This window comes from Pristis pectinata, chromosome 9 (assembly GCF_009764475.1).
Source record: "Pristis pectinata isolate sPriPec2 chromosome 9, sPriPec2.1.pri, whole genome shotgun sequence".
NCBI classification, from domain to species: Eukaryota; Metazoa; Chordata; class Chondrichthyes; order Rhinopristiformes; family Pristidae; genus Pristis; species Pristis pectinata.
In genome coordinates this window covers 50,615,494-50,642,585 of record NC_067413.1, presented here as the reverse complement: position 1 = coordinate 50,642,585, position 27,092 = coordinate 50,615,494, and the positions used below count along the sequence as shown (strand labels likewise).

At 37.1% G+C, this 27,092-nt stretch overlaps 1 protein-coding gene across 1 annotated transcript in view; it reads right to left on the bottom strand.

Annotated features, from left to right (window-relative positions):
* Window positions 1–6,271: 6,271 nt before the first annotated feature.
* The window catches only part of dcaf13 (ddb1 and cul4 associated factor 13), a 47,339-nt gene continuing 26,518 nt past the window's right edge, over window positions 6,272–27,092 (bottom strand). The window contains exons 9-11 of the mRNA XM_052023208.1: window positions 23,365–23,500; window positions 8,665–8,828; window positions 6,272–6,912 (exon numbers count right to left, since the gene is read on the bottom strand). Coding sequence (XP_051879168.1) covers window positions 6,825–6,912; window positions 8,665–8,828; window positions 23,365–23,500 — 388 coding nt within the window. The 3' untranslated portion in view covers window positions 6,272–6,824. The remainder of the gene's footprint in view (window positions 6,913–8,664; window positions 8,829–23,364; window positions 23,501–27,092) is intronic.

Sequence of the window (27,092 nt, the reverse complement as noted above, 5' to 3'; positions counted from 1 at the left end):
TAAAATCCACTTAATACAGTATTGTTCATTAAAATTAGTAAATTAGGCAATTTCATGCTTTCATCTATATTGATGACAATGCTGCCTCTCTTCATACCACTGGAAAATTTGATTATGTTGCTGTTAACATTCTATTACCTGAGTTGCCAGTGGTTCAAGCGTCAGCAGGAAAATATTTGGATGATAGGTTAAATTTTGATTAATAGTGGAGAGGGGCAAGGTAAAATCGAAAGTAGGGCTAACTCCAATGGAATAAGAAGGGGTTTGGCTAGAATAAAATGAAACAAAATATTGCTAAATTCAGGTGACCATTAAAGAGGCATTTCACAGTCTAGATGCATTCAGTTGTCACCATTCAATAACTACAGAGAGAAATAGGCTGAATCTAATAAGCTGAGTGGGGAAGTGAAAAGGAAAATATTACAAGCAAAGAGGAAGTACAAAAAGATAATGGTAGTCAACATAAAAGGAAATTCAGAAGTCTTCTATAGACATGCAAATACACTGGTACCCAGCATGTGGCTCATACGCCCCTAAACCTTTCCTATCCAAGTACCTGTCCAAATGTCTTTAAAACATTGTAATTGTATCTGCCTCTAACATTTCCTCTGGCAGCTCATTCCATATACCCACCAGCTTCTGTGTGAAAAACTTGTCCCTCAGGTCCTCTTAGAATCTTTCCCCTCTGGCCTTGAACCTATGCCTCCTTTCTTAGACTCCCCTACTCTGGGGAAAAAGAGTGTGACAATCCATCTTATCTATGCCCCTCATGACTTTATATACCTCTATATGGTCACCCATTAACCTCCTTCACAGTCCCAGCCTATCCGGTGTCTCTTTATAACTCAGACCCTCCAGTCCCGGCCACATCCTTGTGAATCTTTTCTGCACTCTCTCTGGCTTAATCACATCCTTCCTATAGTATGACGAATAGAACGGCACATAATGTTGCAGGTGCAATCTCACTAACATCTTGTACAGCTGTAACATGATGCCCCAACCCTTGTACTCAATGCCCTGACTGATAAGGCAAGCATACCATCTTCACCACATTGTCAACCTGTGTCGCCACTTTCAGGGAACTCTGTACTTGTACCAACAGACAATCTGCTGGAGGAACTCAATGGGTTGAACAGCATCTGTGGAGGGAAAGGAATTGTTGACATTTCGGGTTGAAACCCTGCATCAGGACAATGAACTTGTATCCCTTAGTCTCTTGTTCTCCAACACTCCCAGGGGCCCTGTCACTTACTGTACAAGTCCTGCCCTGGTTTAATGGAGACACAAGAGACTGCAGATGCTGGAATCTGGAGTAACAAACAATCTGCTGGAAGAACTCAGTGGGTTGGGCAGTATCTGTGGGAGGAAAGAAGATGTCGACGTTTCAGATCGAAACCTTGCAACCCACTGAGTTCCTCCAGCAGATTGTCACTGCCCTGGTTTACTTTTCTGAGTTAAATTCCACCTGCCATTCCTTGGTCCACTTTCCCAGTTGATCTAGACCCTGTTGTAACCTTGGAGGACATTCTTCACTGTCTGCCACAGCACTAGTTTTGATGTCATCTGCAAATTTACTAACCATGCCACCTATATTTCTCATCCAAATCGTTAATATATGTGACAAATAACAGTGCACCCAGCACCGATCCCTGGTCACAGACCAGCAATCTGAAAAACAACCCTCCACTACCACCCTCTATTTCCTTCCACCAAGCTAACTTTGTATCCAATTGTCTAGCTCACCTTGGCCACCCGCTCTTTAAAGATGACAGGCACCTGGACTGGGAGCTTCTGTGTCAGGAACCACTACCCTTCTCTGCATTCCCACCTCAGTGAAATGGTGATCTCAGGTGGTTGGGGTAAGTGGTGCAGCTGTCAGTACTAAGGTGTGGGTCTCAGAGCTGTATCCTGGCCAGCAAAGGGAGTATAAACCATTACTGGGACTAGCGCTGCCTGTCTGTGTTTTGTTAAGCTGCCTCAAGTCTAAGGTCTCTCTCATCACCTCATGTTGGATATGATGGAAGCTACTCCCCCTCTCTTTGTTTGGCTGCACACCTCTCCTCATCCCAGAGATTCCTCTATGGCAACAGGCTCGATGGTGGTCACTGATGATTGATCTTATTATCATTGTAAAGTCTCTGGCAGTGAAAAAGGCAGGAGACAGCAGGGTGAAAAACGATAAGGAGGAGGTACCAGAAAAATAGGTTATGCTTAACCATGTCACCTGATTGGATACATCTTAAGAGAGGATGGTGGTGTTGGAGGTTGCAGACATTCCTGCCATTCACTTTCCTTTCTCCCTACAGTAGAAGAGCCAGTAGACTGAAAAATGTGATACTCTTGTTCAAAGAGAGCTTAAGGATATTCCAGGCCACCAAGATCAGAGAAGTTAACTTCAGTTGTGGTGCCATTTGAATACAATAATCAGGGAAAATATAAAATACACTTGAAAAAAAAATCCAAGTCATTGAAGGAGAACAAGCGAGGGCCTGTTATAGGTACATTTTGTTTGATTAACCTGCTTTAGATTTTTGATGAGGTAACAGAGAACGTTGATGAAAGGAATTTAGTTGAGGTTGCAAAGGTGGATTTTCAGAAAGCACTTCATTAAATCCCACAAAAAACACTGGTTAGCAAAATTGAGACCCATTTAATCATATGGCCAATTGCAGCATGGATAGAAAATTGGTATAGAGAAAGCAGAGTGATTGTAAACAGTTGTTTATCAGAATGACCTGAACTTGGGTATGTAGTGTAAAACTTAAAAATTTGTAAATGACACAAAGGTTTGTGGTGTGTGATAAACAGAGAGGGATATAGGAATAGATGGCCAAAGACATAGAATGCTGGTAAATGAGCAAATGGCAGATGAAACTTAGTACAAAGAAATCTGAGTGATCCAAAGCAGTTTAACCTCATTCCACTGCCTCAAAAGTAACATCCTTCCTTAGACATAGAGCAAAACTGTACTCAATACTCCAGCTGCGATCCCACCAAAGCCTCATGTATCTGAAGCAAGATTTCCTTATAATTGTATTCCAATCCCTCGCAGCAAAGGCCCACATATTTGCATTCCCGACTTCTTCCTGTACCTGCATTTTAATTTTCTAACCAAATAGCCAGTCATCTTTAAAAAGGCTTGAATGCCACACCCACATATAGTGAGCTTTGAGGAGGTTTACACAGCAGAGCCAGAAAGTAAAAAAAAATCCAAAGGTAAACAAATGTTCAGAAAAACATCAGCAGCTCAGCAACAAACTGTACTCGTATCAGATTCTCCAACTTCAGATTACTCACTCTTTGTGTCTGTATTAGAACTGGTCATTTCTGCCTATCATCATTTTGGCTTAGTATCTTTTTCCATTCTTATTGTCTCACATTACACAAAGAAGTATAATGTGCTTGTAATTGCTGCTCTAACTGTCCCCATCAACCCATTTGGTCTCAATCCATTAGAGATTCCCTTTGTTCTATCCTCCCCCACCCTTACTGCTACCGAAAACCAACTTGTTTTCTTTCCCAGTTCTGACAGAGGGTCGTGAACCTGAAACATTAACAATTTCCCTTTCCCTAAACGCTGCCTGCCTTGCTGAGTGTTTCCTGCATTTTCTGTATTTATTTCATTTTTTAGATGCTTAAGTCCACGATTCTGCACCAGAGCACTTTAATTAGGCTGACCCCTCAATGACATTCCACAGTACAATTCACATACCTGCAAAATTGAGCTGCAAATTTTCAGGTCACAACTATTAATGCCAATACATGTTCCAGTAGTACCTGCAGGTGTCCTTTTGGTAGATGACAGTCCTGCATGTGTCTCTCCAGTGATCCAGACCTCGTAAACCTGTTCTCCATTCTGAAGGCATTATAGCTGCTGTTGATTTTGCTACCTTGCCTTCTTGTACTGCAATACTCACAGAAGGCAGGAAATACTAAATCCAGCATTATTAGAAGTCAGGTATTCATAGATCTTAGAATGACATTAGGTCCCCTGCCTTACTTTTCCAGGGAATAATAGTGTCTTTGATCGATTACTTGCCAACACAAGCTCTAGCCACCACTATCGTCAGATGTAGATATAAAACTCAAGAGATTGACCTCATTACCCTCCTTCCAAAATTTCCTCTAATAATTCTCAATACTGCCATAATCTGGTCAAGAAGGATCTGGAATAAAAAGGGGTTTATAGCAAGCATCCAAACAAAATAAACAGATCAAAACAATTGCCAAAGTATCACAGAATCAAGTATTTTCCTACACATTTTAAACCTGCTAATCTATGATTGGTGGTGGTTCAAAAATTCTTCAGTAGGGATTCTGTACATAATTTTCTGGCATAATGGCATGCAGCAGGAAATTATGTACAGTATCCCCACCCCTAAAGAATTTTAAGCCAAAACAGTACATATTGGGGGAACTGGGAAATGACACATACAAAATATTTAATTTCTTCATCTACCCAGAAAACCTTCCGGGAATAATGATGAAATAAACAATGAACGTATATAGGAAGCTCAATGAAGGTAGCCAAAAAAAAACAATTGGTGAGGTGACTGAAAGGACTGAAAATGGATAAATCCGCAGGACTGGTGATCTGCACTGTAAGGTTTAGAAGGGTGGCTTTAGAGCAATGATGGATGCACTGGTTGTCAATTTTAAAAATTCTTTTGAGTCTAGAACAGTTCCCCGATTGGAAGATTGCCAATGCAACACAACTATTTAAGGAAGGATAGAAAACAGGCCACTAGAGGCCACCTAGCCTGGTACCATTATTAAGGAAAATGTTGCCACAAAGAATGCCAGTAACAGCACTTGGAAAATAACAGGCCTGAACAGAGTCAACACGGATTTATACAAGGAAAATCACATTTGACAAACTAGTAAAGAGTTTTTGAGGCTGTAACTAGTAGAATTGATAAGGATGAACCAATTGATGTGGTGTAATTGGATTTTTCATACGTCTGTCAGTAAGGTACCACACAAGAGATTACCAAATAAAGGCAAAGCACATGACATGGGAGGTAAATAGTGGCATTGACTAAGGATTAGTTAGGATTGGTTAACAGACAGAAAACAGTTGGAATAAACAGGTCATTTCAAGGTTTGGAGCTGTAACTAATGGGGTACCACAGGAACTGATGCTAGGGCCTTTGCTGTTCACAATCTATATTGATAATTGGGATAAGATGAATTGCCATATATCCAAGTTTGCTGATGATACAAAGTCAAGTGGCAGAGTCGGCTGTGAGCAGAATGCAGAGAAGGTTCAGCAGAATACAGACAGGCTAAGTTAATGGGCAAGGAGACGGCAGATGGAACCCAATGTTAAAAAAAAATGAGATCATCCACTTTAGTTAAAAAGAAATCAAACTACAGAGCATTTTTAAATGGTACAAGGTGGAAAGGTGTTTGTATTCAGAGATCTGGATGTTTTTTGTACACAAATCACTTAATGTACAGATTCAGCAAGCAATCAAAGGCAAACAGTACGTTGACTCTAGTTGTAAGAAAATTTGAGTACAAGAGACAACTTGCTCGAGTCATATAGAGCTCTGCTAAGGTTATCTGGAATATGGTGTACAGGTCTGGTCTCCCTATCTAAAGTAAGATATACAGGGTAGTTGTGATAGAGGGCATGCAGTCAATTTTCACCAGATGGATTCCTGGGATGGCAGATTTGTTCAACAAGGAGATTTTAAGCAGACTTAGGCACTAGTCATTTAAATGTGGAAGTACATATGGGGTTTAAGAAGGCAGATATGGAGTTAATGTTTACACCTATTTTTGGATTGTCTAGAAGTAAGAATCATGGTTTCTAAGACCAAGAGAGAGTTGACAATTCAGGATAGACTTAAGAAATTTCTTTACCAAAAGCACGGTGATTCTTTGGAATTTATTACCCAAGAAGATTGTGGAGGCTCAATATATTCAAGATAGATCAATAGAATGTGATATTAAGGAAATCAGAAGATATGGAGTTAATTCAATTTTGACTCTGGATGCTGAAACCAAAATACAACTAAGTAGAGTTCACTCATTTGGATTATACTATTAGCCTTATATACTTTTTTTTTACTTTAAACTTGATTACTTTGGAAGGACAATAGAAGGGAAGCGTCCAAAAGATTAACAGTGAAGATCTACCTAGGATTAATTTAGTTGTCTTTGCCAAGTGAACAACTGTAGAAATTATGCAAAGCCAGTAGCAACAGTTTTTTTTTAAAAATGTTGTTCTCAAAGCTCTGGTAACATTAAAGACAACATAATCAATAACTTTTCTAAACGGATCCTTTTATTTTTATCAGTGTCTAATTAATGCAATGATTCAAAATAACAGCCGGAAAAGCTGGATGGTCAATTTAATAAAATACAATGAAAATAAGAATCAGATACTTAAATGTTTTCATTTATCGTTACTCTTAAATCACAAAAATAAATTTGTCTAATCCAGATTGCAGAAACACGTGTTTTTACAATGTCATTTTTAGAATACAAACAAGCATTTTCAAACTACTTAACTCTATAATTCCAGATTTTCAACATTGAAGCCTGGGATTAGCATTTAATGAGTTTACAAAAGCTTTAAATAAGCGCATCTGTTATTAGATGGCAATGTAATTTTTGTTTCATGCAATACATATTGCTATGATGAATTACTTCCAGATAAGTTAACATCCATGAAAACAGGTTAAATACAAAACGTTAAATTCTTATTTCAAATATTTGTCTTTATCAACTTTGAAAACACTATGATACATCATCTAAATTTTAGTCAATTCTGAAATATTGCCCAATAATTAATATACAATGTACTGACACAATAGCTATTTCACCACGGCCACAATATGCTTCTTCTTCTCGGCAACAAACGGTACAGATCCTGGTTTGCTGTGCTTGCGAAGGTTCAGTTCTCTGAAAGAAAAATGAGTTCATTATGAGGTATTCTTACTTGGTAAGCATTTACTCAAACATGGATTTTTGTTTTCCTCTCCTACTAATTTTGTTAATTTTTCCAAATATTCTACATGCAAGCCTTACCAAGCAATCGGATTTGGATTCAAATACACAGAAGCTGGGTGCGAAATAGGCAATCTGCCTGTTCAATATAAATTATCAGTTTCTATATTAGTTTCGCCTATAATAAATCTCAGGGTAAACAATGTAAATTCAACATCATACTTTCCTTTGGTTTATAAAACTATCTGATTAATATTAAACCAGCTGACACATAGGGGAAAAGAAACATCACTGCTTGATAACTCCCAATTCTCTGTACTTAGCTTTTCCACTGCACATCAGAAACAATGCAGGGCTCTCTTTCTCCTATAAATATACATATCATGCATTATGTGTTAATATACATGTACATAATATGTAATATAGATATTTGAATTATGCATAGATACAGAGATAAATTTGGACTTCGACAGTGTACCAAGCTTAACTTGAAAAACACTGGATTTTTGTGGAAGCTCAAGTATTCATACATCCCTTTGCATTTTAAGTTGGAGATGGGCATGTTGGCATGAATACAATTCAAATGATCCAATGGAATAAAAGCTAGGATGAACTGTACAAAACTGAATGGAAAGATAGGTATGAAGTCTTCTACTTTATCAGTCACAATGATCAAACAAAGTTAGCAAATCAAGGAAATGTAACCAAGACAAAGTTGTAAGGATACTCTACTTCATAAAATAATATGGCTTGGTGGTATGCATGAGGTAGCAAACACAATCTTCCATTCTAATAAAGTGTCAAATCAATTGCCTCTAGTCATCCAATCCACTCTTACAAAGCAAGTGAAAGCTATTTAGAGTGATATTAACATCCAAGGAATCTATTCTCGAAATTAGCCACACTTCAGCTGAAAACAACATTTTTGCACATTTTAATCTGAATTGCTATTAGTTTTGCAATTTTAAAGCCACTCCCTGTACCTGAAAAAATATAATATTGTAGAAGACCAAAGCAGGCTTATTATAAAATATTTATTATTACAATCTTTATTGACAATTTAAAGCTTTTATCCTTACCAAAAATGTAATTTTTACATTTTCAATGCAATCCCTCTTCAGCTGAAAAATAATGTGATGATCATGTGGACTTTGGCCAGTGCTGCAAAATTTGGTTGCAGATCAGCTGAAATTTTACATCTTGAGCTCAAGGCAGGTTTGTTATAAAATAAATTGTTAACCTGTACCTGATTATAATATGCTAAAATCAGTCAATTTATTTCTGAGCTGACCAACAGCAGAACACTGCACAGAGTTCAGATTTATCATGAAGTGTTTAGAAACAAAGGTATAAAAATGCAATATTGTTCTTCAAATACACGTGCCTAAATAGGTTGTGGCTTAATCCAAGATTAGTTCCCTGGATGTGGTTTACCCCATCACTACCTGTGACCTGAGGCATTAGGAATGAGGTCTGTGGGTTATTATAGGTCTAACCTAACTTTCTACCCTTTTGCAGCAAAGTGCTTCAGAAAAACTCTTATGATTTGACTAAATAATAAATCCATATCCAGTCAGGCTAACATTTTAGATGCAACAGGGTAATTCAGCAAAACTACATTCAAATTTTAAATAAAGTATCATGTTATAAAAGGACACAATATAATGAGCAAGATGTAGTTCCACAGGATGGTTATCAGAAACATACTTTCTGCGTCGTGCTTCCTTCATGATGCGGAGTTCCTTGGCCTGGTTATAAATCATTTTAGGCAAATGCCGATGGCGAGCTATCCGTTTGATCTGAGGATGATGCTGGAATTTTTCTTTAAGCTTTTGGTTGTAGTTCAAAGCAGCCTTCTCTCTTGGCATAAGCTAAAGCAAAAAAAAAGCATTATTCAAACAAACAAAGTAAGTTCAGAATCAGATTTTCAAATTTCATATCTTGTTCTACACTACTCACAATTTTTCAGTGTTCTGAGCAGCTTCAACATAATTCCTTGCAATATAACTGCTAATATTTGTTAAATATTAACTTTAAAATACACATTTTCATCAATATTGTGCTTTTAATTATCTATTCTTTTCATGTGAGCAAACAAAAATAGTAAAAGCAAACCTCAGAAAAATTGTATTACAAACTAAAATCACAAAAATAAGCTCAATTGTCCATACTTCTGATTGTAAGAATGTCTAACCAAAGTTAAACATTAACTTTGTGTAATTATAAGAGGCCATATTCAAATGGAGTTAGCATTATCTCTTGGCCTTTCCAGTGAACAATTATGTAAAAGCCAATTAAAAGGGTGAATTGCCATGCCAGGCCAGTACTTCAAAGACACTGCACTTTATCGACAAAACAAAGTAATTAATCTGTTTTAAAAACCTCCATAAGGAAAACAAAGGAAAATAACTTAAATTGTCAAGTTTTATAAAAAAAAATAATTTAAATGGAAACACTTGGGATTTGTCACCTGTAGGAAATTGAAAGAAGTATTAATAAAACAGAGATATACTGATGTATTTACAAACAGATGAAATTTTAGCAAACAATTCATTAACTGAAGGCTCAATAACCTTAATAGAAGACAGAGTATTTCCAGGCTGAGGTGGAGGAAGAGACATGAAAAGACCAAAAGGAAGTGTGTGATCCACGTTTCAACTGTTTGCATGGAAGGCAAAGGAAGAAGCAGATGACCATGTAAATTCTCAGATGATTAAAGCTACTGAAGTCAAAGTAAGCAAAACTTCTGCCCTAAATGCTGTTAGATTTTGCATTGCAATGATTGGTTTTCACATTCTCCTATATTATTGCAGTGGCTACATTTTAATATTACTTCTTTGGGTTTATGTTTGGGGCATCTTGAGAGATAGTAGAAGATACTGCATAAAAGCAAATTGTTTCTTTCATGCAACTGAAGTCCTTAATGCAGGGATCCCACACAGGAAGAAGATTAGTTCAAAAGATGTGAAGCAGTGCTGAAGAAAAACCAGGTGGGCGAAGGAGAGGGTTTTGGTGGTATGTCAGAATGAATGAGAAACTAGGAATTGATCTGAAACATAAATTCTTTTTTTCTTCCGCAGATCCTACTTACATGCTCATTTCCAGCATTTTCAGTTTTTATTTCAGATTTCCAGCATTTGTAAATTTTTGCATTTTAATCTCATTAACCAGCTCGACAAAGCATTGAGTAAATAAAGATGAATTAAAAGTAGGTGAAAGTTCAAGTTGAAGGGTAAGATTGGACTGTGGGAAACGTGGCAAGATTAGCAATGTGAAGAAGGAGCTGTAGAGACATCTAATGATCTCTCACATGGTGTTAAAGAAATCCATGAACTATTCAAATCTTCATTAATGGTACAAACATAGGAGGAAATAGGGGAAAGAGACTGAGAAAAGGAGTAAGGGATTATTTTTGCTGTGTGAATTTAGATTGTGACAGTGAAGGACAAGAATTATGTTTTGATGCATTACTAAGGTAACTGCACAGCAGATAGATTCATTTCTTCTACCTTTTAGACCTGGCTATACCATGAAGAGAACAGGTAAGTATTTCTTCAGACAAGTATTTTGGAAGTGAAAGGTCAAGTCAGACTTCAGCAAATTTACACATTATTTTAAATGACTTGGAAGTTGGTGTGAATGACTTGGGGTAGGAAAGGAATTCATGGTTGGGGATGAGATTTACAAGGAAATGATTGGAGATGACATCAAGGAAGTTATAATAAATATCGATAAGCCATTGTTACAATTATTCTATTGTTTTAATATTGTTCAAACTGCATTTTTATATAACTACTTATTTAGTGTAGGCCTTCTGAAGTTAAAATACATTCATTGCTTTATCAAAAAAAACATCATAAAAGTACTTCATCAATTTGATAAATGATGTTGACAGAAACTGCCACTTCTAAGCAGTTCATTCTAAGTGAAAACATGTATGTCAATGATTCTTAAAACTATAAATATAAATCATTAATTAATTCATGAAGCCAGTGTTATGTTTAGGTAGGGTATGTACTCACTTTCAAATAACATCTTTCAATTGTTTTTAAGCAGCTTAGTCCTTAAATACTACTAACTGCATAAAGATACCAGAGTACAGGTTCAATGCAATCAAGGTCATTTTAAAATACCAAGCAAAAAGCCAAATCATTTTACACTAATTAAATCATGGTCTTCACTTTTACACCTCAATCAATGAGTTCAACTTACATTACCAGTTTAATAAATGTATCAAGCTCCATCCACTCAAGTTCATTTTCCTAAGCCTGCCTAAATAGCTGCTTCTGTCTTAATAAATCCTTGTCTCATTCGTTTTACTGAAAATTGTCACAGCAATCTAAATTGTAAGGGCTTTTATTATAATTAAAAGCAATGATTTTCTTTGGTTCAATTTATTTAATAAGTGCAAATTGCTGATCTAGTACAACTGCAATGCTTCTCTTGACAAAAAAAAAAGTATCAGTTAAGTAATTTATGAATACCTTCAAAATATGGGCAAACAAATAGGAATTTTCATTAGATAATCAGTAGATTCAGGCTGAAAATACGGGAAGGGATATCATACTAGAATACTTTTCACTGTTATCTCATGCAATTGAAAGTCCAAGTTGTGATTTTAAGGTTTCAGCCATCACATTGAGACAAACCTGCATCGCACTGAGCATTGAAAAGCAAATTTGATTTTAAAAAACACCCTACAAATTTGGAATCCTGGATGTCAAAAAATAACTGTAAATAAACTAAGGTTGCACAGTGCTTTGCAAAGGTAATAAGCACAAAGCAGGTAAGAAATTAAAGTATTTTAATGTTGTCAAGAGTTAAATTTTGAAGCAAATAAAAAGATTTCAAGATGAAGAGAAATTCTACTGTTATAAATACCCTTGTACGCAGTAGAACAAATAGGTATGAAAAAAAAGTATGCTAGAGTGGAAATTCCAAGCTAGGTCTTTGGGTTTGATACGTGGAATTTACATCACAAGGTGCTATACAGTCTTAGTTCAAGTTCATAAATACTTTTGTCTTAAAAAGGAACTCCTCTCCAGTGCTAACACAAGATGTGAAGTATCTAAGTATTGTTTAGTGGCATATCTTCTTAACTTTATCCTGCTCACAACTCTAGCTGATGTGGGTACCAGTCACACAAGACGTTCAAGCGTTGTAATATAACCATTAGTAGATAATTAATATTGCACCTGGTTTGAATAACACCAAAGTGATTGTGCTTTAGAGAAAAAGTTAGCGAAACCCAAGAGTGAAAATGTGATACAGAAATTCTCATCTGGAATGCATCCAACAATTTTAGGATGAAACTAGAGGGGGTGAGATGCCAGTATTAATGCACATGCACAAATTTCTGAGCTAATGGACATGAGTCTGATGGAGAACACTGGATGAAGACTCACAATACCAAGACATCCTGGATTGTCCCTCATGGTAGGTTGATTCAGAAGATGAAAATGCATGGGATCCAGGGTGAATTGCAAGTTTGTATTCAGAACTGGCTTAACCATTGAAGACAGAGAATAGGGATGGAAGGCTGTTATTCTGGCTGGAGGTCTGTGACCAGTGGTGTTCCCCAAGGATCAGTGCTGGGACATTTGTTGTTTGTGATTATATATCAACAATTTGGATGAAAATGTACATGGGTGGATTAGCAAGTATGTGGATGACACCAAGATTGGTGGAATTGTGGACAGTGTAAGGGACTATCAAAGAATACAGTGGAATATGGATCAGTTACAGATATAGGTAGAAAAGTGGCAGATGGAGTTTAATCTGGGCAAGTATGAGGTGCTGCACTTTGGGAGGTTAAATGAAAGGAAGAAGTATACAGTCAATAGTAGACCCCTTAATAGCATTAAAGTACAGAGGGATCTTGGGGTCCAGATTCATAGTTCATTGAAAGTGGTTACACAAGTAGATAAGGTGATAAAGAAGGCATATGGCATGCCTGCCTTCATTAGTAGGGGTGTTGAGTATAAGAGTACAAAGTCATGCTGTGGTTATGAAAAGCTTTAGTCAGACCGCACATGGAGTATTGCGTGCAGTTCTGGTCACCCCATTATAGGAAGAATATGGAGACTGTGGAAAGGGTGCAGAAGAGTTTTCCCAGGATGCTGCCCGAATTAGAGGGTATGAGGAGGGTATGAGCTGTAAGGAAAGGTTGGACAAACTTATGTTGTTCTCCCTAGAGCTCTGGAGGCAGAGGGGAGACCTGACAGAGGTTTTAAAAAAATATGACAGGCATAGATAGTACATAGGGTAGACCGGCAGAATATTTTCCCCAGGGCAGAAATGTCAAACACCAGAGGATATGCTTATAAGGCTGGGGTGGTGGGGGGGTGGATGCAAGTTTTAAAGGTGACATGAGGGGCAAGTTTTTTTTTATTAATACAGAAAGTGGTAGGTGCCTAAAATGGATTACCGGGGTACTGGTGGAAGCAGGCAGTTTGGTGTAGTTTAAGAGGCTTTTAGATAGACACATGAAAGTGAAAGGAATGGAGGGATAAAGATGATACACAAGAGGACACTTTCACATAAATTGGCATTGAGATCAGCACAACATCATGGGCAGAATGGCCTGTCCAGTGCTGTACTCTTCTATATAGTACGATGCCCCAGATTTTCTTCTCCATTAACAACTGATTTTTTTTTTAAGTCCCTCCTTTATCTCCAGTTAGAAGTTTGACAAGTACGAGGTCAATAAGATTGAGGAAGCTAATTATAATGCTCCTCTACCATCAGCCAACAGAGTGGGACTTCCCTTGGCTTAAGTCCATTTCTATCATCTGGTTGTAGCTAGAAAATCCACAGGAATGGATTCTTTTCCCATTCCTGCAGCATTTCTTTTGGAGAAATACCCAAGGGTCTGTGACCACCTCCTATTTCTCATCTACACACTACCTGTCAGGAATATCACTAGAAAACGTGCCAGATTCTACATGTACACTGACTAGACCATGAACTAATCCAATCCTCTTGTTGTTAATGATTTCTACTATTTGTTCAACATCCAGAATTGAATGAGCATAAAATTAATTATAAAGATACTTACTTCTGCCCCACCATAAACTCTATTCTTGACTCACTGTTATAGAATGCATTAAGAATAATTTCCAGTATTCTTAATGGCACAGAAGGAGGAAATTTCAGCCCATTGAGTTTATGCTGGCTGACAAGGCATCTGATCTCCCCCACTCACCTTTTCCTGTAAACCAGTTTCCCCAATTCCCATCAATTCCTCTTCCTGGCCACTACCAGAGTCTTGAAAAGGCTATTTACAACTTTTGACACCCCAACTGACTGTCAGCTGAGCTATCAACTCTTCACAATCACAAAACCATGATCTTTCACCAGTTACATCCCTGTCTCAGCTCATTTGGTTCTGAATCCTTCATCTATGCTTCAGTTACTTTTAAACATGACAATTGTAGTATTCAACTGGCTGATTTTTCATTTTGCAAACTTGAGCTTATCTCGGCCTGTTCTACTTCTAAGTTAATTCAGGCTAAGTCTTATTCATCCTTCTTCCCCGAGGTAGCTGACCTACATTATTTTTGTTCCAGGTTCCAGTATCTGAAGTAAACTGCTGGAAGAAGTCAACAGGTCAAGCAACATCTGTGGAGGCAAAGAAATGGTTGACATTTTGGATCAAGACCCTACTTCATAATTGAGAGTGTAGAGGGAAGATAGCCAGTAGACAGAAGTGAGAGGGAGGGGTGATGCAGAGGCTGGTTGGTGACAGGTGGAATCAGATAAGGGAAGAATGATGGGGAAATGGAACCGGGTGGAGGGGGAGGGGATGGGGAGAGAAGGGGGTTAGGAAAGCCATCCCAGCTGTAAGCTATAGAAACCACAGGAGAAGAAACCCAAGTGGATAGGTATGTGGGTGATGGGCAGATGGACCAGGTGGGAGAGGGTGATGAGTATAGGTAACAAGAGGGAGGGGGTAAGAAGGGATAGAAAAGGTGAACAAAGGGAGAGAGAACTTAAGTGGACTAGTGGGAGTGGGAAACGAACAGAGGGGGTGTGGAAAATTCAAATGTTCACATCATTGGGTTGCAGGCTACCCAAGTGGAATGTGAGGTGTTATTCTAGTTTGGCCTCACCTTGGCAGTGGGAAAGGCAAAGTACAGATAGGTCAGTGTGGGAATGGGAAGATGAGTTGAAATGACATGCAACTGAAGGTTCAAGGTGCAGCTGCCATTAGTCACCAACCAGTCAAAACCTGGATTTTAAAATTCTCATCCATGTTCTCAAATCTTTTCGAATCCCTACATTTCCAGAATCCTGCAAGAGTTCCAACCTTTTGTGCATTCTAGATTTTCTTTATTCCATCACTGGCTGTTTTTAGCTACCAAAGGCACAAACTCTGGAATTCCTTCTTTAAAACATTCTCACTATGTTTCTCTCTCCTACTTTAAGGCACTACATTTTGACCAAGGTTTTACTCATCTGTCTTAATATCTTGTAACTTTGAAACATATTTTATTAATTGATCTGGTGAAGTGTGTTTGTATATTTCACTATGTTAAAAGTGCTAAAGAAATGATAATTGCTTTTGTTGAGGTAACTGGTTGCCAAGTACTGAAATTCACGTAAGTGACTTTCTGCCTTTTTCTTATTTGAGTGTTCCTCCAGCTGCCATCTGCCTAAAATAAGATTTCAGAGTCCATCAATAAACAGTGTATTGCAAAGACTCGCAGTCATCAGTTCTAGTCAGTGTGGCATTACAGAGGACAGAAGGTAGAGCTTGAACCGAAAGACATGAGACCAAGTTTTACAAGCCATTAAAATTCACTGAGCAGGTATTAGAGCTTGATGATAATGGTTAGACTGCAAGTACTATTATCTGGAATCAAGTACGATTTTTTTTTGTTCAATTATCACATGGAACATTCTTTCATATAGAAAGAAAAGAAAAGTGACTTAGCAACTAGCTGTATCAATGGAGATCAAAGAGGATGCAAGAACTCCATTAGGATGGTAGGAGATGACCTAAAAATAACAAAACCAAAGCAATTTAACTTGTATGATACAGAAGTGAAAAGAGTTGAGATTGTTAACATTTCCCAATGATAGGAATGTAGCGATTGTGCAAACAACTGAAAATTGAGAAACTGGGAAACTTGATCAAGAGATTAACAACTAAATTCAATGCTAACAAATGTAAAGCAAGGAGAAATAAAATCATACTGAAGTATGAAATAGGGTTATCTTCATGGGTACACCATAAAAAAATGATTTTTGGGTACTGGTGAACAGATTATTGAAACTATCAGCACACTCAATGACAACAGAAAAAAAATCAAATGGTTCACAGATCCAATGTCATTACCACATGATTTAGTTTTGTTCTATATGGGCTATTGATTTCTTCCTACCTGGAGGACTTGTATGAAAAATAGAAAATGCTGGAAACATTCAGCAGCATCTGCAGAAAACAGACTTTATGCATTAGGTCAAAGGCCCTTCGTAAGAAATGGAAATGAGAGAAAAAGCCCTTTTCCCTTCTGTTTTATCTTTTCCCCAGTTCTGATAAAGGGTCTTCAACCTGAAACTTTAAACTGTGCTTCTCTTTCCACAAATGCTGCCTGAACCTGCTGAACGCTTCTGTAGCAAAAACAGAAATGCCAGATTTTCAGCATCCACAGTTTGTTGTTTTGATTTTCAGAAAGAATTAAACATAGGAACATAGAAAATAGGTGCAGAGTAGGCCATTCCACCCTTATGAGCCTGCTCTGCCATTCAATAAGACCATGGCTGATCCATTATGTTCCTGACCTCCCCCTATATTTGTTGATGCACTTGTGTCTAGAATCTATCTACCTCCCCCTTAAACACATTTTAAGGCGTGGCCTCCACAGCCTTTTGTGGTGGAGAATTCCACAGGTTCAAGCTCTGAGATAAGGAGAAATTCTTAACTAGGTTATAAATGTCTTGGTCCATATCCTGAGACCGTGGCCCCTCATTCTAGACCCTCCAGTCAGGGGAAACATACTCTCCTTATCCAGTCTGTCTAGCCTGTCAGAATTATGCACGCTTCAATGAGATTCACTCATTCTGTTAAACTCTTGTGAACACAGATCCAGTCGACACAATCTATCCACATAGGACAGTCCTGCCATCCTAGTAATCAGTCTGGTAAAACGTTGCTGCACTCCCTCCATGCAAATATATGCTTTCTTAGGCAAGGCCAAAACTGAAAAAAATTTTCCAAGTATGGTCCCATTAAGGCTGTGGTAAGTCATCTTTGCTCCTATTCTCAAAATGTAATGAAGACCAAAATACCATCTGACTTCTTAACTGTTTGGTGCCTAAGGTCACCAAACTTTCATCACTTAAATAAACCTCTGCCTTTTTGTTTTTTTCCTACCAAAGTGGATAACTTCATATTTACCCATGTTACATGATTTTCCTACTCATTCAACAAGTCTAAATTGCCTTTAAGCCACTTTGCACCCTCCACACAACGCCACCCAGTTTCATGGCATTAGCAAACTAAGAAACATTACATTCAGTTCCCTCATCCAAATCATCTAATCATCTAATATTGTGAATAGCTGGGAGTCCAAGCACTGACACTCCTCTAGTTACTGCCTGATATCCTACTGTGTGTCCCATCTGTCAGCCAATTTTCAATCCATGCCAGTAGATTACCCTCAATCCCATGTGCTTTACTATTTTTTTTAAAACTGGTAATTGGTTTATTATTGTCCCACATACCGAGATACAGTGAAAAGCATTATTTTGTATGCCTTCCAAACAGATCATTCCAAACACAAGTACATTGAGGTAGTACAAAAGGAAAAACAATAACAGAATGCAGAGTATAGTGTTACAGAGAACCAATGTTATGTAATTAGAACAGGGAAGGCAAATGAACATTCACAGAGATCAGAAGGACGAAGAATCTTTGGAATGAGACATGGAAATGGAAGAAATGAAATTAAGCAGTTATATCTTCAAGAAGATTTTTCTATGACAATAAGATCGAACAGTTCAGATCAAATAATTCTTTGGGCCAGCAAGGCTGATAGTGCTGTAATTGTTATTCATTGCCTATTATAAGTATATTTACTGTTTTACTTATGGACCCTAACTTTCTGCAGTGAGTTTAATGGGCAAATTATGTGCAAATCCAGCAAGTTATTTAAAGGAAATGGGAATGTAGCGCAAGAAGCTGTTCGTGTGAAGCAAGCAACAAAGTAATGTACATTACCCATCAAGTCCTGGAGATTTGTAATTCACTGCATTCCTCCTCTTCTCTGAATCTACTGACTGATTTATGTTTTAACAATGATGTGGATGGGAACTGGCTAATGTTTATTTGGGATGATGTGACTTCCTCTTTATTCTCACTACCACAGATTGTTTCCCAATTCTATTATGTCAACTATACCACTACTTTAGTTACAAATGAATTCTGTGGAAGTACTTTACTAGGCTTAACTCTGTTAGACCAAAAGTTCCAAAGTAATACCTATTAAATCACATGGCAATTTTTTGCATACATTTTTATTTGAAAAATTGTTTCAGTATTTGATACACTATTTAATTTTAAGTTCTCATTAGTTCACACTTTATTTATTGTTATTAATCTCTAAGATTTCATATAATAAATTTTTCTGGATCGTTTTCTGATTGTGGATTACAGGGTTTAATGAATTTTGTGGAGTCACTATAGAACAGAGCAATTACAATATTGTATCAGGCCAATAACAACCCTCTATATATATCAATGCTGCATATAGAGAGGTAGGGTAAATAGTGAAAGGGCAGGAGTTTTATGTTATGAAACCCCATGAACAAATAAATTTACATTGGAAAAAAATAAACTAAAAATTATCAACCAAGTACATTGACAATAAAAGGGATGATAAAAAGGTAATAGGAAGAAGGAATGAAAATAACAGTTAGAAAAACAAAGCAAAACCTCAAAATACTGAAGAAATATGAAAAGAAAAATTAAGTGTTCCATTGATGTAACTAAGAGGAAAATCAGGATAGGGATAAGGCCAGGAAGGAACGCACAAGACAAACTCACCAATAGTAATAGAACTACTGAATAATGGGCTGAATTGAGTTTTCAGTGGTTGGTGATTCCAAAAGGGAGCCACTAGTGCTCAGGTAAATCAGCCCTAGGCTTACGCAGAGCCCACCTTAACTTTAGAATGTGCTGGATGACAGATGCTGTCACTGGGATCCAACAACATGCTGAGGAACCCATCCTTCATTAGCCCAGTCTTAGTATAGGAGCAGTGACCCTGCTCACTTGAAAAGGGGATTTCTGGGTCTGTAAATTATGTGGGAAAAAATAAGCAAAGCAGAGTTCAAATGATTATTTTTCCTTATTCACTTGTATGTTGATGTTTTTAATTAAATTCATTTTAAAATGTTAATTTTTAAAATTTGTAATGCTTAAGCAATCTAATAGTTTTCAATGTCTCTAATATTTAGAGTTATTTAAGAACTGCTTCAAAGCTTTGATAGAAAGTGAGGCTTTGCCTCCAGCCGTGCTTCCTGTCAAAGGACGTTGGGCCATTCTGGGAACAGACCATTGCAAAATCTCATCTGAAAACTACTCACTCTTGAGCTTTACTGGATGCTGCCTGGGCTCAAATGGCTGCTGCGTGAGCCCAAGTAAGTGCGGGCAGTGTGCTGAATCCAGTATGATCTGACTCAATTACTTTGTCTCAGTATTTAACAAGGAGATCAAAGAAGACAAAGGCATTGAACAGCAAAAGTTCTGAAAATGCCTAACAAACTAAAGCAAGAAAATGTACCCCCATGAATCCACAGATTTTAGAAGTTAGGAATAGATGGCAGAGGCTCTGTTACAATTCAATACCAATTCATAAGAAACCATAAAAATGCTTTGGGCTGATGAACAGTTAATAATATTAGTTTATTTTAGTGGAAGTAGAACAGATGCAGGCAAACAGCTTAGCTGAATGTTTTAAGAAAGAGATGAATTAGAAGTGCATCCAGAAACTGAACATATGAAGAGTAATCAGCATAGATTTAAGAAATGGTTATTCTTATCAAACTTTAAGTCATAGTACCAGAAAGAGAAGATGAGGATAAAGCAGTTGAAAATATTGAAATTTAAAAAATATTCCATGTGATAGATTTATGACTGAAGTGGAGTCAGGGGTCACAAAACAGAATGAATGGCAAGCTTTCTACCAACGTTTGGTAATGGTAGAAGGACTACTCCAAGGAATTGGTGAACAGCAGTGATGCCAGTACCATTTATAAACTGACTTGGGAATGGGGGGATACAATTTCAAAATTTACGCATGATACCAAATTGGGGGATGTAGTTAACACTAAATAAATCTGTGACAAACTATAAGAAATCAATGAACTTTTACAATGGGTGCAAAAATGGCAAATGATTTCAAAAAAGTACAAAGTTGCACATTTTGAATGTGGAAATAAGGAGGCCATTTCTCCCTGTGAAATGAGGATCTATATGGGAAGAAGGGATTCGTAGGACACAGCTTTAAATAACTAAATATTTACATGGCCATAAGATTTGTAATCAAAGCACTATGGCTCATCTCAAGAAAAAGAATTGAAAACCTTGAACATTATGCTGACCTGTTATAATGCTAGACAAAATTGGGTGGACTTTGTTCAGTTCTGATCTCCATATTAACAAAATAATAGAAAGGCACTAGAGATAGCATAAGAAAAGATTTAAATGGAAGACAATAGCAGTGGCCATCTGATAACAGTCTCTTCACATAGGCAGAGAACACTATTAACTCTCTGTAGTGCGAAAGGTCATGGCTGTCATGTGACACCATTGAGTATTGGTCGAAAGTGGCACCACTGTCAATCAAGGTCTGGCTCCACCCAGTCATTAGTACACACTCTTGACCATTGGTTCCCGTACACACCTTTTGTACCTGACCATGACCTATTGGACCTGTTGAATTACCTGAGCTGGCTCCACCCAGCTCTCCAGCACTATAAAGAATGCCACACGTGCGTGATGCTCTCTCTCTTTTGATTGCTGCAGGAGTCAAAACCACACCGAAGGGACCATTGGTAAGAGTGTGCACTTCCACAGGGGTTTAGGAGCATCCTAAGTAGATTCCCGGTAGCGTAGAGCTGATGCTTGTCCAGAGTCAGGGTGTTCAGGCATCGTATTGTGTTTTCCCTGATCACTTGTAATCAGTTTGCTCTGTGTGTGTGTGTGTGTGTGTGTGTGTGTGTATACACGCGCACACACTTCACCCCTGTTGCAACTCCCCCCACGTTTTGCGATCACCCGTGTGCGAGTGTGCATCCGTTCCCATTCATTCTGTTCCCGCGTTTGTCTTTGTGATTAAATCATTTTTCAAAATCCAAAGACTGTGTCCAGAGTCCTCTACCTTTGAGACCTCAAAGAACCTTTTCTCACAACACTCTCTCAACCTGCTCATATGTTTAAATTGTCAGACTATTTGACTCCCAATGTTGAATTAGTAAAAATTTTCTTCAAACTAAATACTGGATAAACTGAAGTCCAAGTCCTCAGTGACTACCATAATTTCTGTTCCCAAATACTGATTCTCTCTCTCTCTCTCTCTCTCCCTGGAAGCGGAGATTGAAACAGACCCTTTGCATCTTTGGTTTATGCACTTCTGCACTAACCACACATCCACAAAATCACTAATCTAATTCCTGCTTTATAAGTTAATTGATTTCATCCTGAAACCCTCACCGATGACTTTAATGCCTCCACAAGACTATTCCAAGGCACTTTCAGCTGGATTTCCATACACGGTAACTTTAGAGCATTCAAAACTCTGCTAGTTATCTCCTAATTCACATCAGATCCTTTCAACTAGTATCCCAATGCTCTTGCTTCATCAATGGCTTAATTTTGAAATTCTCATCCATACTTTCCACCCTGGTCATGCTGTCACTCCTCTCTATCACCTCCAGCACAACAATTGTCCTGGACAACTTCCTCTAATGGAGAGTCCAACATAGAAATGAATAGAACAGAATTATAGCTGGGGTAAGACAGCAAGGGGGCAGATGAAGTTAAAAGATACAGATATTCAAAGCAGATGCCAGAATATCTCAGGGAACCGCATGGTCCATTCCTCTTCCTAGATTCCAATTAAAATATCACATACTCTTAATTAATTAATTAGTCTAGGGACAATGGCCACTTTCTTCACTACAAATCACTACTTTAGAGTGTTGTTCAAATGTAATGGAGGGACATTTAAACAAAACTTAATTACCATTCTCTCTCAGGATTAGATATGTGTTAATTCATTTTACAAATTCAACTACTTCAAACATACTCTTTGGTTACGAAGTGCTTTGCAACAACATTTAGCCATGAAAGGCACTATATACATGCAAGTCCTTTCATTCCATTTCTTAAATAGTTTTGAATGAAACCAAACCATGTGCCCTTGCAAAAGAAATCTCTAGCAAGTGCAAGCTACTTAATTTTATGCAAGATCTAGCATAAATTGCAACCAACTATGTGATATTCTGGTGGTGTCTTTTTACTGTATCCAGCTCTGATCACTAAGATACCTGTGTGATACTGTTTAAGGCAATTGCAACAACATTCTGTAGCATTAAGAAGTTAGACTAGAACAAGTTAACACCAACTTCAAGTTAGTGAACAATATAGTTAACAGAATGCAGAAAATAATTTTTTTTGGAGTTTAAGAAAGAATTGGATACTGAGATGTGGAAAGCAAGTAAAGTGGGAAGGACTGGTGGAGTACTTTATAAGGCCTCTGGAAGTGAGGATGAAGATGGGCCAAATGATCATCTGTGAAATTATCTTAACACTGAAATAAATACATGATTTAAAATTGCCTGTTTTGCCTCATTTAATCTCAAGGTATGCAAAGACGGAGCACCACAATTTCACCTTACCTGCAACATAATCCTCCCCCAATTCTGGCAGGTGATGGGTAATATTTCGTCATTGTTTTATGGCCCCCCCCCCCCAATTTAGAATTCCATGTTGTTACTGGATATCTGACAAAATCTACTTAACACACAAGTATAATTTGTGACTCTCAAATAAAAAGTGGCTTGCTGGGCCAGTCAGCAGCAGTGAAAAGTCAACCATATTGGTGAATCCGGAATTATACATAGGCAAGATTGGGTAAGGATGTCAGGGTTCCTTCCCTGAAAGAAATTAGTGAACTATGTGAGATATTAATGACAATCTGATCATCTCACAGTCACCATTACTAAACTTAGATTTATTTTATGGAATTTAATTTCTCAAACTGCCATGGTGGGATTCAAATTCACAACCCTGGGTTAATAGCCAAAGTTTCTGTATACTAGCCCCAGTAATTAATTACTATCTTTCTACACCCCTGACATACACATTCATAGCAATCTAGTAGGAATACAATCGCTTACCACACCAAGCTTTTCAGAAGCATTAGCCTTCCACAAACGGATATTCATTTCATCAGAACCACAAAGTATGTATTTATTGTCAGCAGACCACTTTACACACATCACATGTTGCATTCGTTTCGTATGGTACACCTCCCTTGAAAACAAAATGATTAGATTAATAATAAAGATACTTTACAACCAGCAACACTAATTGATATAGAAGCCATGTATAGAAAAATAGGAACATGCACAAAAAAATGAACAGAGTGGTGTTGAAATTAACAAAGTAAATGGAATTCATTTCAATCCACATGCACTAAATTCATTCCTGTAAATATTTATTCATTATCACTTTCTACACAACTTATTACAGCACCGACTATTTTTGCAGAAAAGTTGACTGAGTGACCCGGGTTTATGCATAATACAAACTATTTACATTGCTATAAGTACTCAACAGCAGATGAGGTGTACAAAAAAAAACACAGATTTCTGATGTGCTAATTAAAAAGGGAAAAGGGACATTTTTCCTATTGGCATTAAGTGTATATACTGTATTCAAATAAAGTTAGGTTCAAATCAGACTTAAATAAGGAAAATGTCATTACCTAATATTAACACAGGAAAGATCAAAAGATTTTTAAGCAAATAGAGTCCTGCTAGCTTATAAATATCAAAAAATAAAATGTTTTTTTCTTGATGTATTTTTACTGAAGTTGAGCAATGACAGTTCAAAATCAAAATTAAATACTTTATAAAGGGAAATTTATTAGGTTAATTGTTTTTAATGACTAATTTTATGTAAATGTTACATGTTCCATTTTAAGTGATAAGAGCTCATTAGAACTGTTACAGTTACAGGTCTTCTGTTGTTACACTCCATTGAGTCAGATACTAGAAAGGTGTAGTTGTGGAAAATATAATACCTAATCATAATGAGCTTATTTTTAATCAGGGAAAGACAAGCAATTAATTTAAATACTTTAAAATTTGTGGGAAAATGAGTGGAAAGTTAAGTCAATTAAAGGAAAATTGTTAAAACACCATTATTTTGCACATTCAAGATGGTGTTAAAAACAATTTCAAACAATATTTCAAAAACCTGATTACATGCCTATAAGCAGTTGTCATGCAGAAGAGTGCTTAATTAATCTAATTATACCTGCCCTCCAATCCACCAAAACCAGTCTCTTGTCCCAATTTCATTCCATTCTCCTTTCAATTCTCAATTTCTCAAAACCTGACATATTTGTATGACACATTTCCCAGCTATGCACGAATTGCCTATTCTCGTCTCTTGTATCTTATATGCCGCTTATTCTCTGCACAGATTTTGTTTGATCAGCTGGGGATTTTCAGTATTTTCTGTTTCTATTTCAGTGAAAGTGATGTCACTTTTTGAGATTTGTTATGCTTGTAATCAGTGACAGAACTAATAATAGAGGGCAGAAATCAGGAAATTGTTCTTCACTCAGAGTGCTCAGCTGATAGAAATTGCTAATACTAAAAGTGGCTGCAAAAACTCTGGAATCTTTAACAAAACAACAGGGAATGCTGATATTGGGGATATCTAGAGTCTCTACAGGTGGATAAATGGGCTGTATTCTTCCTTTATGGAATTGGTAATACACTGAACTGAGATGAATAATGTCAAAATTGTCATTGTACAAGCACAAAAATGGATATCGACATGAAATCATAGTAAATCATGAAGCCAATATCTCAGTCATTTTCTTCACACACTACAAAAAAGGTATAATACTCATGAATTGTCCTAAGTAAATCTTCTAACGACATGGCCTCAAGGCTTCTTAAATCAAAACACGATCCTTTGGAACCACTAAAATGAAAAAGTGGGAACTTCTTCAAAGGTATTAATGACACATGGCTAAAGGTTAAACTATGACAACGTAGAGTTTTTGTATGGCTGTTCAAACAATCTAGACGGGGAAAAAATCTCAGAAAATTCTTCCCAACTATGTATTAAATGCAATAATTGAAATAAAGATCAACCACTGCAATAACAAATTGCTTAAATAGTGAGCTTAGTGAAATAATGCTGTTCAAATTTGCAATGCACTGCTCCTGTTTATGCTGACTATTGAAAGGTACATTCATCATGCTCAGCAAAGTGGAGGTTTCTGCTTAATCATGGCCAAAAGCTTTTAAATGCAGTGTTAAAATCAATAAGTGATTTCACTGATCAACACTATACTCAAATAATTATTTTTGTTTCCAGTTCTTTAGTATTAGCACCATTAAATTCATATCTCCAAAAAAACTAATTCATGGCACATAACCATGATTCTACAAATGAAACCTGAGGAATAGAAGAGGTCTGAAAAGTACTATTCACCCCTCTAAAAAGTTGATTCTACTGAATAAATCTGCAAGTATAAATTCCTAAATTTACAAGTTTTTCTAAAAAACAAGATGTCTCCTCTTTAAAATTACAATATAGTTGTAATATCTGATACAAACTAATTTGAGTGCTTTAATATAAGCTCACCAAAATGGAGTATCCTTCATCCTTAAAATTTCTATTTAATAAACAAAACATAAAAATTCTATCCTCTCTTTAAATTCCACACTATTGGCCAAGAAATCCACCTCTTCCAGCTTGATTTGTTCATTGTTTTCCATATATACAAACAGTATATAGGGGAAATTGGAAATTGTCCAATGCTCTGGTCAGAGGAAGCATTTGACTGCATCATCTTTGTGAAATTAAGAACATGTGATTTAAATGCATATGTGCCTCCTTTTAAGGCTTCAAAGCCCAACTACTGTGAAATAAACACGTCAGTTAAGAAACAGGAAGAGTTGCTTTGTTTATTCTGGTAAGTATACAATACGAAAGTAAGACCAAAATCAGAGGTTAGAAACATAACATTCACCAATATATTAATTAAGAAGACACTTAACCACAGCATGTGAAACGTTCTATCACAGGGAGTAGTTCAGGTAGACCTATTTTTGTTAAGATTCATGAAGCCTTCAACATTTAAAAACTTAGTCATGACATTCTGGCATTAATCTCATGCGTTGTCCACGCCTCAAGGAGACGATGGGTCATCTTCTTAAATTGATCTGGTCTATTTGATGGATGCCGTCTAACAGCATACAGCAGTTACATGCATGCAAGTGGCTTGGTAGGCCATTTCAATGGCAAATATTAATCAAGAGTTTTACTGCTGTTTAAGGTTAGAGAAAGGCCAAACTAGCTAAGTAAGGCAGATTTGCATCTCCAAAACAGTGGGCCAAATTCAGCTGTATTCACCTTGTTACTTGGACTGGATGTGAAGGGTAAAATGAGATGCCTCTCTGCTCCCATAAATCCAGAGCTGAGGTGTAGTGAGGTCTACCAGTTGGAAGGACACAAGTGGCACACCCCTCAGACCATGTCTTCGGAACAAACTGATAATCAAGGCTTAGAGGCATTTTACAGTTTTTAAATGTCAATGAATATCTGAGACATTTAAAAGCTTAAAAAATTGTTAAAAATTGAAAAAAATTTTATATCAATCAACAGATTAAACATAAAGAAATGATTAAAAACATTGAAATAAGTAAAAAGATAAATAATTTACCTACCCCCTACACCCTGGCCTCCAATTTCAAGGTCAGGAATCCCAATTCAAATAGTTAGTGACTCCAATACTAAGCTTAGACCTGGCTGGCAGACAATCACAAAGCTGGATACCTAGCACAATGGCTGGAATTCCAGTCTGCCTGGATTTTGTCAA